This window comes from Medicago truncatula, chromosome 5 (assembly GCF_003473485.1).
Source record: "Medicago truncatula cultivar Jemalong A17 chromosome 5, MtrunA17r5.0-ANR, whole genome shotgun sequence".
NCBI classification, from domain to species: domain Eukaryota; kingdom Viridiplantae; phylum Streptophyta; class Magnoliopsida; order Fabales; family Fabaceae; genus Medicago; species Medicago truncatula.
Window position 1 is genome coordinate 11927914 of NC_053046.1, and position 13391 is coordinate 11941304.

The 13391-nt window shown below is 31.9% G+C and overlaps 1 protein-coding gene across 2 annotated transcripts; it reads right to left on the reverse strand.

Moving 5' to 3' along the window:
* Positions 1 to 1612: 1612 nt before the first annotated feature.
* LOC112421788 (uncharacterized) lies at positions 1613 to 7452 on the reverse strand. 2 transcript variants are annotated; one of them, XM_024783462.2, is made up of 9 exons: positions 7304 to 7452; positions 6794 to 7140; positions 5389 to 5913; positions 5152 to 5313; positions 4454 to 4555; positions 4287 to 4334; positions 3973 to 4032; positions 3396 to 3832; positions 1613 to 2430 (listed from the first exon to the last, which is right to left on the reverse strand). In XM_024783462.2, exons 2-9 carry the CDS (start codon positions 7122 to 7124, stop codon positions 1852 to 1854), a joined length of 2244 nt encoding a protein of 747 aa, XP_024639230.1. In that variant the 5' UTR covers positions 7125 to 7140; positions 7304 to 7452; the 3' UTR covers positions 1613 to 1851. The 2 variants fall into 2 exon arrangements, with proteins under 2 accessions (XP_024639230.1, XP_039690104.1); XM_039834170.1 differs by lacking the exon at positions 7304 to 7452 and having other exon boundaries at positions 6794 to 7210.
* Between the last annotated feature and the right edge of the window lie 5939 nt (positions 7453 to 13391).

A 13391-nucleotide genomic window follows, 5' to 3' on the forward strand; every position in this document is an offset into this window, starting at 1 on the left:
AGAACTTCCTAGGGTTATTTTTATCATTGTGTAAATATACATCTTTCTTTCTTCCTTTCTTTCCTTTAACTTTCTCTTATACCAAACAATTGTGAAATCCTTTCACTTTCCATTCACTTTCTTTCCTTATACCTTCTTTCGATTCAATTTTCTTTCCTCTCAATTTCTTTTGCGATCCAAACATACCCTTAAGTTTTGTAGCATTGGAGGAAAGCCAGCTGGAGTTCTCATTGCTTAATTTTTTTGTGTCAGTTGCTTATTTAAGCAATCCAAAAAGTGTGTTGCTTACCATTAAAAATAATAAATCATGTTCAAATCTCTACAGAATTTAATAGTTTGGAAGAAGGAAAAATAGTTTTATCTGAAAAATAAAAAAAGTCAATAGAAAAAAACGAGAAACACAAACATTGAGGAAGGGGACTATAGATTCAAAAAACTGAGGTCATGTGTAGCTGCTTCATTTTCAACTTTTGAGAAACTGATTGTAGGGCAATGAAAGCAAGGTCTGTGTGTGCGTTTTTGCATTGAAGTGGGTAAAAAAATTGATTTTGGGATCAACTATATTGATTTGGATTGAGAGTGGGTGGGGTTTGAAAACCGGTGTTCCATGGTGGTAGGGAAAGAAAAATGAAGAGTATGAGAATTCTAGAGAGAAGGAAAGGTACGGCGGGTGACAATAAAAAAAAATATAATTGGTGGGGTCAATTATAAGTTGCTGAGCAATGATATTTTAACAATCATTTGCTAACAACTTCAATGACAACCTTCTTTTTCTCTCTTCTCATTGGTCAAAAACAATGGAAAGAGAAAAAGGAAGAGAGAGAGTAAGAAGATAATGTGAGTATGAGAGAGAAAGTTGTCTAAAAGTTGTTAAAAAATAATTGTACAAATATCATTTCTCTATTTAATTTAGCATTGAAGTAAAATTGGTTAAAATTGTTTAGGAGTTGCTTGAGTGCAATGTCGCAATTTGGACCCAGAAAAAATAGTTTAAGGAACCAAAATTAGTTTTTCCTTTGAAGATGCCCTAGGATAATCCACCACCACCTTTCTAACATCATTTGGGCTTTGCACCAACTCACCTCCCACTATCAAAGCCTTAATAGAATTCCTCTTGGATTGGCTTTTACACTTCAATGATTTTTTATTTTTATTTTGAGTTTGCTCCTTCTCAAAATCGGGTTGAATTATGATTTCAGTCAAACCAATTTACCATCAATTTAACACGAAACTCATACCTCAAAACATAAAAATGGGTCCAAATAGTTAATTAAGCATCCATGCCACCACCATATTGCATACAAAATAGGGATATGACTTACTTGACAGAACGAATCAATAAGTACCTAACTAAGCCAAAATATTACATTAAAAATTTGACATCCATTTTTGTCCAGGAATAATCTCAGTAAGAGAATTTGACATCTACGAGAAAGTTGTATGTTCAATTCATGTTAGGTTCGCATTTTTTTACATCCCAAAAAAACAAAAAGAATTTACAATCTAGGAGGTTTAAATTCAAGACTTTGGTTATGAAACTTGAGCTTATAGTATATCAAAATATGTTTATTTGATGAATTTGCTTCTCTACCTAATAGGCTAGCACCATGGCTGCATCAAATGAACTCACGTGATCGAATGCTTACAAGCTTGTGAATGAACAACCCAAAAATGGGAATAAGTGTTTTTGTGCACATGGCTGGTCAAGGGTTCAATAACAATACTTCTTCCATGGATGAATGCTAATAAAGCAAACAATGCAAAAACAAATGTTACAGTTCGTTCTAAATGCTAATAAAGCAATCAATGCAAAAACAAATGTTACAGTTCGTTCTAGATAAGTAATAAGTATCAATTGGATAATACTGTAGACTTGAAAATCTCAAGGAAGAGGCGCAACTGTGACGGAACTAGAACGATAACAGGAACACTGGCAAATGACATTGCTGTTATTATGACTCTATGATGTCCCTTTAAGAGCATAGCAAGTGAAGCACAGAAGGCAACTATCATAGAAATCACAGAGAAGAAAAGCATAATGAGTGCGAAAAGTAACCTTAGTGGCAATGACTTGAGGAAGTCTTTTTCAGCGTAACGAGCCGTTAGGATTCCAATGAAGAGAAGGACTGAAGTTGAAGAAGTGAAAAGAGATGCTGCATCTGCTATAATAAACGCATCAAATGTGATGTCGTGCAAGAACAAGGGAACTCCATTGTCTTGATTGTTTCCACCAGGGACAGTGAAAGCTGCAGCAAACATGATGGTTGTGATGAGTGTAGCAACAAGAGTAAATGAACCAGCTGTATCTTTTGCCCATTTCTCTCCGGCTTTCACCAGCTCCTTGTGGCCTTCTGTAAATAGCTCACGAGGCTTCTTATCGTCAGCATTTTTTGCTTCCTTACACTTGGGGTGCACAATTTCCTCCACTGCCTACACAAATTTTCACAATAAGTTATAGCGCGATTCAAATTCATGGTTAATTACATTCAGTGAACACTTAATGAATATGATAATGTGCCGATAATCATTAATCATTTGTATAACGTAATACGCACTTATTTAAATGTCATGTGTCTCAAAATTGGACGTTGGCTATAGTAAATTATAAATGTTTCCTGAGTATAAAATTTAGTTTTTGCTGAAAAAACTAATATATTGAAATGAGAGCTTTTAGTTTATGTATATTTTATCTTTTCAGTTGTCTACTATATATTGAAATGTCCGATAAAAGTGCATAATCATTGTTTCCACATATAATTAACGGATAAAGCTAAATACAACGAAAGTTTACTTCATGAAACATAGCGAATGCTTTATAGCCATTGGATCATGCTGGTTTTAATCTATTTTATTTTTATTTATTTTTAAAATGAAAAAAAACAGTTACAAGTAACATTCGTTATACATTCGAGTGGCTTTTTGTCGCGTTATATAGCAAGTCTCTTAATTAACATTAATGTGTACAAAAAGAGACTCAAACACTTATTCATGTTGATATCTCTCTCTTCCTCGATCTCTCATTTAATAGTACGCAATCTTTTAATAACACTATTTTAATTAACTGTTGAATTGATACGTATTGACCACCACATTGATATTGTAATTTTGTGAAGTTATTTAGTTAGAAAAGGTGGTTGTGAAGTTGTTATAGGAGCTAACTTGTATCTCAAGTCATGTAGTCTGTAAATAGACGACGTCACATATGTGTTTGTATTAGTGAATTTTTCAATATACAATACAAGTCAATTTTCTTCTAAACCCTCTAATGTCTTCTCTGTTGTCTTCTATTATCTCTCAAAATCATCAAATAACCTCTTTGTTCCAACAAATAAGCATGCATTATGCATGTATGCATGCGAGTGAGTGGTAAAAAAAGATGAGAGATAAGAAATCACCTTGAACCATAGAATTTCTCTTTGCATCTGCATAGCAGGACCGGATCTACGATCAAGATCAGAGGAAGGCCCTAAATATCCTGCCAAGTGCAACATGGAATTGCCAAATGCATCTACGCGGCATTTAACTATCTCCTTCCGTCCATTTACAGTTGAATCATGTATGAGTTCGAAAACGGCTTTTCTACGGTTCAAAATTGCATGTGAAAATACGCCTCTTTTATTTTTATCAATGGCCCATAAGAGGTCAGGATTACCCTTTCTCATTGCATCTATAAACTCAATAATCCCATGCTTTGCTGCTTGCAACATTGCATCGTAAGCCGAAGCCTCTCTAAGTTCTGATTCCTTAAACTCTTGAATTCTTTGGTGCAAGCAACTCAATATTTCAAGAGCTAGACGGTAGGTCATTTTCTGATTATATATTTTCCTTATTCCTGATATATACAATTGGAGGGATTTAAAAAAGTTTAATTAATTAATCACAAAGAGGAGAGAAATGATTGCACTTACAATAAGGATAATCTTAATTATCAATCTAATATACCTATCTAAACGAGGATTAACAATTACATACCAGAGAACTTTAATAGTACCCAATTCTGAAATGACATGTGAACAAGTATGAGTAGTCGACCTGAAAAAAAAAAACTGTGTAAATGAAAAATGACATATCAACACACATATATATAACAGGGACTGGCTTTGCATTCACACCCTTAAGGTCTGCATTTTTTTTTTTAAACGACTAATTTTATTAACACTCACTCAAATGAATATAAGACGTATCCGGTGCAAAGCACATAAACGGAAACAAAAAGATCACAGATCACAACAAGGGTTCACACAAGGCTTTAATATATAAAAGAATTTGATAGTTAAAAAACCTACCCAACTGCTTTACTGGCGATAAGTTCAACATCCGTCCACATAACCTTCCTAAAGAAACAACGGAGAGGATTAATAATCTTCAGAATCGCCATTCGCGTGTTGTAGAAAAACTTGCTTGCATGAACATAATAAGCTCTAGAAAGAAGAAGTAGTGTAATATTCCATACCTACGAAAGAAGCTTTGTGCTGTGTTTCCTCTTTGGCAATATTTGCACGACTCACTATTATCCCGGAAAATTCACGCACTTCTTTTTCAGGGAATCTCAAAACTAAAAGCGGAAGTAGATTAGTCTTGGATGCAGACAGAAAGAAAACACTTGAATGCAAAATTCGAGTATTTATCTTGTTTGATGATTTTTATTCCAATCTCATTCATTATTTATTTACTTTTGTAAAGTTGGTCTTGAGAAGAAAAGTATCGCAAAAGAGTGTAGTTTGATGAGTTTTTGGATACACAAGATCGAGTTTTAAAATATTGAGCATAATGCTTCCTATTTCCAAACAGATCATGCAAAACTCTTGATTAAAGTAAAACTCCTTTGATATATTATTAGAAGTAAAGATGAAAAAATGAATACTATATATGTAGTGGAGATGTTAAATTAAGTGTTGGATCAAAAGTTTGTATTTTATAAATCACCTTTACAATTTTTTTAATAAAGTTATATTGATCATGTATTAAACAATATTTATCTTTGTGTCTCAACAATGTATAAATAATTTTAGATTTGTATAAAAATTCATTTCACCATGTAACGTTTTAAGTTTTCGCAACTAGCTATTTCACAACCAAGAATTTTAAGATAACCCAATTTGAAAAGTAAGCGAAATGGAAACAAGAAAAAAAAAACAGAAAAAACCTTACTATCGTTAAAGAATTGTCGTATGAACCCATATCCACTACCACTTGGAAACACAGAAGGCATGCGTGCCAATGCGTATAATGGTTGCACACAATCCGATTCAAAGTGTGATTTGTGGGCAAGAGGCATTTTAGGAAATTGTTGGAGTAAATTCAAAGCCACACCTAAGATACAATATTGAATCTATATCAAACACTGATATGAAAAATACCCTTAATTAAAATTTAGTAACCACTTACTGAATATTTCTGCAGTGATACATCGTGTAAGAAGCAAAACACCATTGTGATAATTATCATCACGCAGGTCTTCCGTCGGTGTATAACGGTAAAGATAACGTGTCATTTCTTTGTGTCCCTTAGCAGCAGCAAGAAGAACAGGGATTTCACCATCATTGGTCTTCATAGATAACAGGTCCCTGAAGGGATTTACTGTTTCTGACCGTGATATTTTCCTATATACGACGGTAGTCATACACTTCGCTATATTCGTGTTTCCTGTCAGCTCAGCAACAAGAGCTAGTGCCGTGTAACCACGATTGTCTTTCATTTTCACTAACTTATCTTTCCCTTCCTTCACCAACTTCTTCACAATTTCCTCGTGCCCAGCAACTACCGCAACGTGAAGAACCGTCCTCCCCATAGAGGATGTGGAATATATAGCTGTACTGTCACTCTTAATAAATGAGTTTGCATCTTTCCACTCACCGCTCTCAATATACTTGTGCAACGATTTATACTGACGGAGACTATCATCCACCACACCTGTAATTTAAAGTATATATATTCCTTTGATTAAAAAAATGAGTGAAAAGCTATTTGTCCATTATAGTGAAGGAAACGAATGTGATAGTCAAAAAATCGAAGTATACTTATAATAGGGAAAAGAAATTGAAGAAATGTGTATTTGTTTGTAGCTTAAAACAATGTCTATGTATATGTTTGTAGCGTAAAAATGCTTATGCATGCTTTGTGTCCACTAAAATAATTGAATGTACCCTCTTATGAAAATATAACTATGAACCCTCTGAACTAGTTCCTTTGCACATAATGCGGAATTCTCTCTCACTATCAGCACTATCAGGAGGTGCAGTGTAATGTTGCTTCTCTCTTACCCCCATAACATTCTTAAAATCAAGGTAGTTCAATTTCAGATAGAAGAAAGTCAAATTTCAGATGGGAAATTGTGAGTTTGAATTCGCCTTCCAACCAATTTAATAATATTACAAGCTTTTAATCTTGTGTTTTGTTCAATTGAGATCATAAATTTAGAGATGATAAAAGGAGTACACTTATATTTAGTAATAAAAGATCTCTTAAAAAATTTTGTTGAAACTAAAAGACGTGATTTATCCATTAGTGTATCAACTATTGAAGTTGACAATGAAGATATTGAAAATTGGAATGCGTAAACAACCGTTGAAAACGATCCTTTTTTGCTATGAAGATATTGAAGATTAGAATGCGTAAACAATGATGAACGATTATCTCGTGACTTATATTAAAAGAAATATGTTAATAATATTGATAATAAGTTGATTATTAGTACAATGTAATTTTTAGATATATATTATTTATTTATATAGTTATTGTAATATATAATTATAAAGTAAAAAGTTTTAATGTGTACATAAAATTTACATACCTTGCTCAATATCTGGATCGGCTTGTAAATCTGAGCTATAAGTTGCACCCAATTTATTCCAGGCTTCTTTAGCAATATGAAGATCTCTAATATGAGTAAGATTCTCTGGTCCACATGTTAGTTGAATGATATGCAAAGCCTTCCCATTCTTCCTGTTCCAAATCTCATATTCGATCTTAGAACGCGCACCAATTTCAGGAATAGAGGTCACAACACCCCACAGACCATGTCCCACAAGATAGTTTCTAACCAGACAGCTCCAGTTTTCGTAGTTGTCTTTGGTCAGTGGTTCAAGAACTATTCCACTCGCTGCAATGCTTGTTCCTGTCATTCTACTGCTTCACAATCTGTGGTGCAAAAATATGTATGATATAATTAGTACTAAATCATTAGACAAATATGTATATAATAAATTGAAAGACAAAATGGAACAAGAGAAAGTAGCATAGTTGGTACTTAAGAAAGCAATTATAGTGTCAGTGGACTTGTAATTAGAAAGAAAATATTAACCTTAAACTTTAAGTTTCGAGTGTGTGAGTGCTCAGTGTAGTTAAGTCAGAATACTTTGAAAGAAACAAAGGGAGCAAACGATTGGATTTGGAAGGAGAAAAAAAATAGGACGTTAGAGAAAGCGTAAAACAATGCGCAAGTGCAACGTGAGAAAAGTTAGAACACCAAAATCGAGTCAAACTTACACTACAAATTACTATAGTATATGTATATAGATACATTAAAATATGGCAAATCCAACGTGCATAAAAGAGATAAGTTTCTACTATTTAATCGAATAAGTCTCGCTATCAGTATATATACCATAGTGCATAGTGCAATACTAATTTACTTGAGCATATTAGATAAACACTATAGAAGATAGATGAAAAAATTGTGTAGCTGACATAGGATTGATGAGAGTAACCTGGTAAAAGAGAGAGGATGGGATGCAAATTGCAAAGTTATCTAATTGTTGTCTCATTAGATAATTAACCATAAACGTCAGTTTATGGTTAATTATCTAATGAGACAACAATTAGATAACTTACGAGCGGAGGGCAACGACATCTCATATTTTTTTTTTATAAGGCACAAAAATACTAAAAAATCAGGATTTTGGGACCTGAACCCATGTACACAAGAGTATTACACCAAAGCCAAACTAAGGCAAAACAAACATAAGCATATTAGAATTCTAGCCTATAACAGAAACTTTTATAAGCTTCGGATGTACTTCTACAAATATTTTAGATTGCTTTTGATCACACCCTTCTTGGAACGAATTTGTATATGCTCACTACTAGTACTTTGAACCATTGTATCATTTAGCTTATTGGCATGTTTCTTCTTATTAGACTTCTTCTGCCTTTTCGACATAAAAGGAGTAAATAAACTCCCATCCTCAATATCCCCTTCAATCTCAGCATTTATGTCAGGCTCAAGAGTGATTTCAAAAGCCTGATCTGTGTCCAAATCATCAGCCCAGAACTTGCTTAATTTTTTTTTCACTTTTCCTGCAAGCTTCAGAATTATTAGTATTGTTAACAGGTTTGAAAGTCTTCCCTTTGTCAGGCCCCAACACTTCATCATAAGTGGCAACAGGCATGATGATGGATGTACCATTATTGACATTCTCAATCAAGACAGTTGCAGCATTTTCCACATTGACAGAAACCTTAGATTGTGCAACTTGTTTGAAACTAACTATCTCCTTAGACACCCTATCAACAATTTCCGCACTCTCCAACTAAGTAACATTGGAAATGTGATTAGGGTCCTTGTTAGCTAACCTTACCTCCCCTGAAGGAAGTTCACCATCTTCAAGTAGCAGGTCAAAAGAGTTTCCTGCATTTCTAAACCCACGTGGGGTACCAGAAATCGACTGAGTATCGCAACGTCCCCAAATCACCTCACCGATCAATACTGGCAACGACATCTCATTGGATGTGGACAAAATTATCCATTATTTTTTGTTAATGGACAAAATTGCCCCTTGTCACATGGGGGTGTAAAATAGTGGTAGCCTCATGGGGTGGTCTACCTATCAGCACACTTTTATATTGGTATAAACTTGTGTAAAATTTTATAATGATGATCTACATAATATAAACTTTCAATTAATTGGTTGATTTGTGTGTGTACACACACACATCCATACATATATACACACAGAGAGAGGGGAGGAACAAACTATACCGATGTAATGCTACATCAATGTTACAAAACTCAATAATGTTTTACTCCATTAAAATATTTCAAATTTAATCGTTGAATTATAAATTTATATCATATCTATCATCAAGGTAAATTTTAAACATATCTAAAATTATTTTATATGTTTTAAGCACTTTTATTTAGCATCGATAATCTTGTTGGGTCTAAAAAATATAGGGTTAATATGCCTTTATCCCCCTATAATATAGATCACTTTTTGTTTTAAGCATTTTTGCTGATGTCGCATGTTGCGTCATCTTTTTTGGATGACGTGGCGCGCTGACTGTATAATTGATTTTATTCTTTTATGGGGTACACGTGGCATTTATGATATAAATTAATAAAAATTATTAAAAAAAATTGGTAAAATGAAAAAATCTAGAAAATTTAAAAAATCTGGAAATCTAGAAAATTTAATAAAAAACAATCTGGAAAAATTAAAAAAAATGAAAAAATTAATATATACCGAAATTTTCAAAAAAATTTAAAAAAAAATCTGAATTAAATTAAAATTATAGAAAAATCGAAATTATATTATTATATAATTATTTTTATTTTCAAAATTAATTTCTAGAATTTTATAATACTATATTTTCAATTTTTTTGAAAATTTTGTTTTATATTAATTTTTCCAGATTTTTAAAATTAAATTTTCTTGATTTTTTCATTATTTTTAATTTTTTTTAATCATATTTATTCATTTTTTCAGAAATTCCAGAATTTATTTCATTTTTAAAAAAGAAATTAAGAATTTTTTTAAAATCATAAATGCCATTTGTATCCTATAAAAAAATAAAAATAATAATTATTATACAATCAGCGCGCCACATCATCCAAAATAGGTGACACAACATGCCACATCAGCAAAAATGCACAGTCAGCTTGCCTATGAGGGTTTTCCAAAACAAAAAAAATTTACAAGGACCGAATCCAGAATTTTTTATTACAGGGGGCAAAACCAAAAGTGACCTATATTACAGGGGTAAAGGCCTATTAACCCAAAAATATATCAAATGATTTTAGATTTATGTAAAATTTTACATAGATGATCTATTTGATATAGATTTACAATACAAGGATCAAATTTAGAAAATATGTATCGAGTAAAATGATATTAAACGGTGTAACAATGGTGTAACATTACATTCGTGTGTGTGTATATATATAAAATTTACACTATTTTTTTAAGAGGTTAAAATTGAATAAAATGATCAAACAACATTGTTTTCCTATCACAATATGTGTCAGAAAAACTAAGGAAAAAATGTTTCAGTTACAACAAAGGACAAAACAAAAGCGGCAAAAAAGGCCGAAAACAAGCATTACAAAGCACCTCTTAAACACAATAGAGGATTGAGCCACCACATGTTATAATGAAAAGAAAAGTGAGCATGATGCAATCCTTCGGCCTACAAAAAGATTGAATCTTGATTTTGTCAAGAAGATGTTGCAAAGTTTCCTCCTTATGCTGAAAATCAAAAGACTCGAACAGTAGAAAGTCAAATCAAAAGAAAAAATGATCGAATATTTTTTGAGAAACTTCCAAATATAATGCATCAAATTGAATTAAATGGTCTGAGACACTGACGAGATTGACCATGAAGAAGTCTAACGAATTTAAGACACCACTCCAAATATGAGTGAAAAATTCGCAATAAATAAAGAGATGATTCACATCCTCAACTTTTCCATACATTCCCACTAAAAGTTGTGTGTTAGCCATATCACCCATCCTCCTAATTAAATTACCACTCGTAGGGATACAATTACGAAGAAGACGCCACACGAAGATACTTACTTTCAAAGAAACCTCTTTACACAAAGATATTATTATTAGCCATTTAAATTATCAAGGGGGTAAGCAACCATCATTCGCTTGATTTTGAACAAAAAAAAAAAAACAATTCTTTACTATATGTTAAAACTAGTTATAACAAAAGAACAATTTAGTAAATTGCATTTTATTTTAAAAAAATATTTATGACCACCACCACCCAAATGAACGACGAGCCACTATCATTGACATCAATATTATCATAAAGAAAAATGTTAACAACATTTACTCTTTTGGTTAAAATCAATATGAGTTATAGCATTTTATGTGTGGCTCATTTTTAAAGTGTCGGATCCACATTAAATTTTTTGACACTCTCTCGAACTCACTCTCACTACTAAAAATTTGCATTTTCTGCAGAAAACTAGTTTCGTGCGGATTCTGGTTCCCACGTAATACTTTCGTTGGTAATTATTTCCCACAGATTTCAAGAACCGCAGAAAACTTATTGACATAAATTTCCTAAGGAATAGTGAGAAAAAAAATCAGCATGAAACCTTTGGCTAGAGTTGAAGGAGTTTTCTTGCTCGTGATATGTTTGTCTCCTACAAACATCCCATGGATACTTCCGCAACAAAAAACTGCAGAAAGCTCCGCATGAAAATAATTTTCACAGATAAAACCAGTTAGAAATTAAATTTTTCCGCAGGAATATTTTCTTACATTTTTTTCTTTTAATGTAGACACAAATAGATGTATATTTTTCTGTAGGAAATATTTTTTTGCATGAAGGTCTATTCAATCATATCATAATTCAATAACTAAATAAAAGTAAGCTTTAAAATGGTTGCTCCCTCCGTCCCTCTATACGGAAGTAGTTTACAAAAAAGTTTATTCCCTAAATATAAGATTATATACAAATTCTTAGATGCATTGATTACTCTTTTTTATAAATATACTCTTTATTAATATTACTAATTTGTTTTGGCATATGAAAAGTTCACGTTAAATATATATTTAATTAAGGATAATCTAGTAATAATCATACATATTTGAGACAATTTTATTACTTCAACAACTTTTCTTAATACTCGTGATTTTTGTAAACTACTCTTATAAAAAGAGACAGAGCGAGTATTTAACAAATATTTGACTAAATGAAGTAACAATAGCAATTATATTACATCATATATTTCATAAATAGAGTAATATGACATAAAATATTTGTTATAAATATGAATTTTTGTTATAAATATTCTGACTAAATGAGATCACTGTTGTGTTGTTATAAATATGGTTATATGATAATTCCACAACATAAAGTTTGCTCAATGGTGCATTTGTAGCACATTTGCTTGGATACAAAATTGGCATGGGTTTAAAACCTCTGTTTACTTTACCAAAAGGGTGCAAAACTTAGCCATTGAACCAATGCAATGTTTGTGCACTACAAGAAACTTGATCTTTAATAAAGGGAAAAAACCGTCACTAAAGGCTAATTTTCGTGGGTATAATATTTGATGACAATTTTGACCAACAACCACATTGGTTGTGCACCATACTTACATGTTGCAACGGATTTCTGTCTATGCATGTTTAATTAACTACGGACAATACCTTTACCTACGGATGAATTGTGTGTCTACACAGAATTTACCCTACAAACTAGTACTTTTACCTATGGCATCTCTTGCCATGGGTAAAAACAAATCCCACGTTTTTATTTTTATAAATGCCCCCCTTTTTTTTTAAAAACGTGAAACCCCAAATTTTTTTAGGAATTATTTATTGTTGTAGCACTATATTATATTTTTCTCCATCATACAAACTGGTTAATACCTATAAAAATATTTATATTTCATCGAAAAAATTGGTAATTGATATTCCAAACAATAGACATCCCAATGTGGAATATATTCTCAAGGTATTATTCACCGATCATATAAACTAAAGTCAACACTAGAATATATTCTCAAGGTATGATTCACCAATGTGGACAAATTATATAAACTAAAGACAACACCATAATACACGAAAACTAAGTTTTAGTACTTATAAGATGCAAAAACCTTTTTATATGGTTCTACCCTATGAAGAACAATCACATCCTTTTCTTCACATCGTGTTCCACCAAAACCATATCATCTTCCTCTTCTCCATCAATGCATCTTAAAATAAGACAAAAAACAATTAACAGTTAAAGAGATGGATAATAATGATATAACTCAAAATATAAATCTAACTGTAGTGGAAGTAGTGGCATCTAAATACCACTTGTATTAACCATATATATATAGAATTTATATTAAATAAATAAGATTTTGGGACACCACCTTAAACATAAAAATTAGATGACTTGCTTGAGCATCAAGAAAACTTTTTGGTAAATTTTTAATAAGCAAGTTCAAAATTTCCGGCACTCAAAATTACATCCAACTTCATTCTTTCATTACCTCATTCATGATTTAAGACTTCATAAAATCATAAGATAATTTGATGTCACCCCAAGAAGTATCTTGTTTAAGTTATTCACAACTCTAAATAAAAAGAGCAAACACCGTTTATAATTTTCAAACAACGCAATAAAAGAGCAGAAAGACGGACACGTGAGTGCCTGTC

What these genes read in the sequence shown, in the direction of transcription:
- LOC112421788 (XM_024783462.2), bottom strand. Translation starts at nt 7,124, where the DNA reads ATGACAGGAACAAGCATTGCAGCGAGTGGAATAGTTCTTGAACCACTG. An exon ending in TATCACTGCAGAAATATTCA is followed by an intron (nt 5,314 to 5,388) that starts GTAAGTGGTTAC and finishes ATTGTATCTTAG; the next exon opens with GTGTGGCTTTGAATTTACTC. An exon ending in ATCGCCAGTAAAGCAGTTGG is followed by an intron (nt 4,033 to 4,286) that starts GTAGGTTTTTTA and finishes TTTTTTTTTCAG; the next exon opens with GTCGACTACTCATACTTGTT.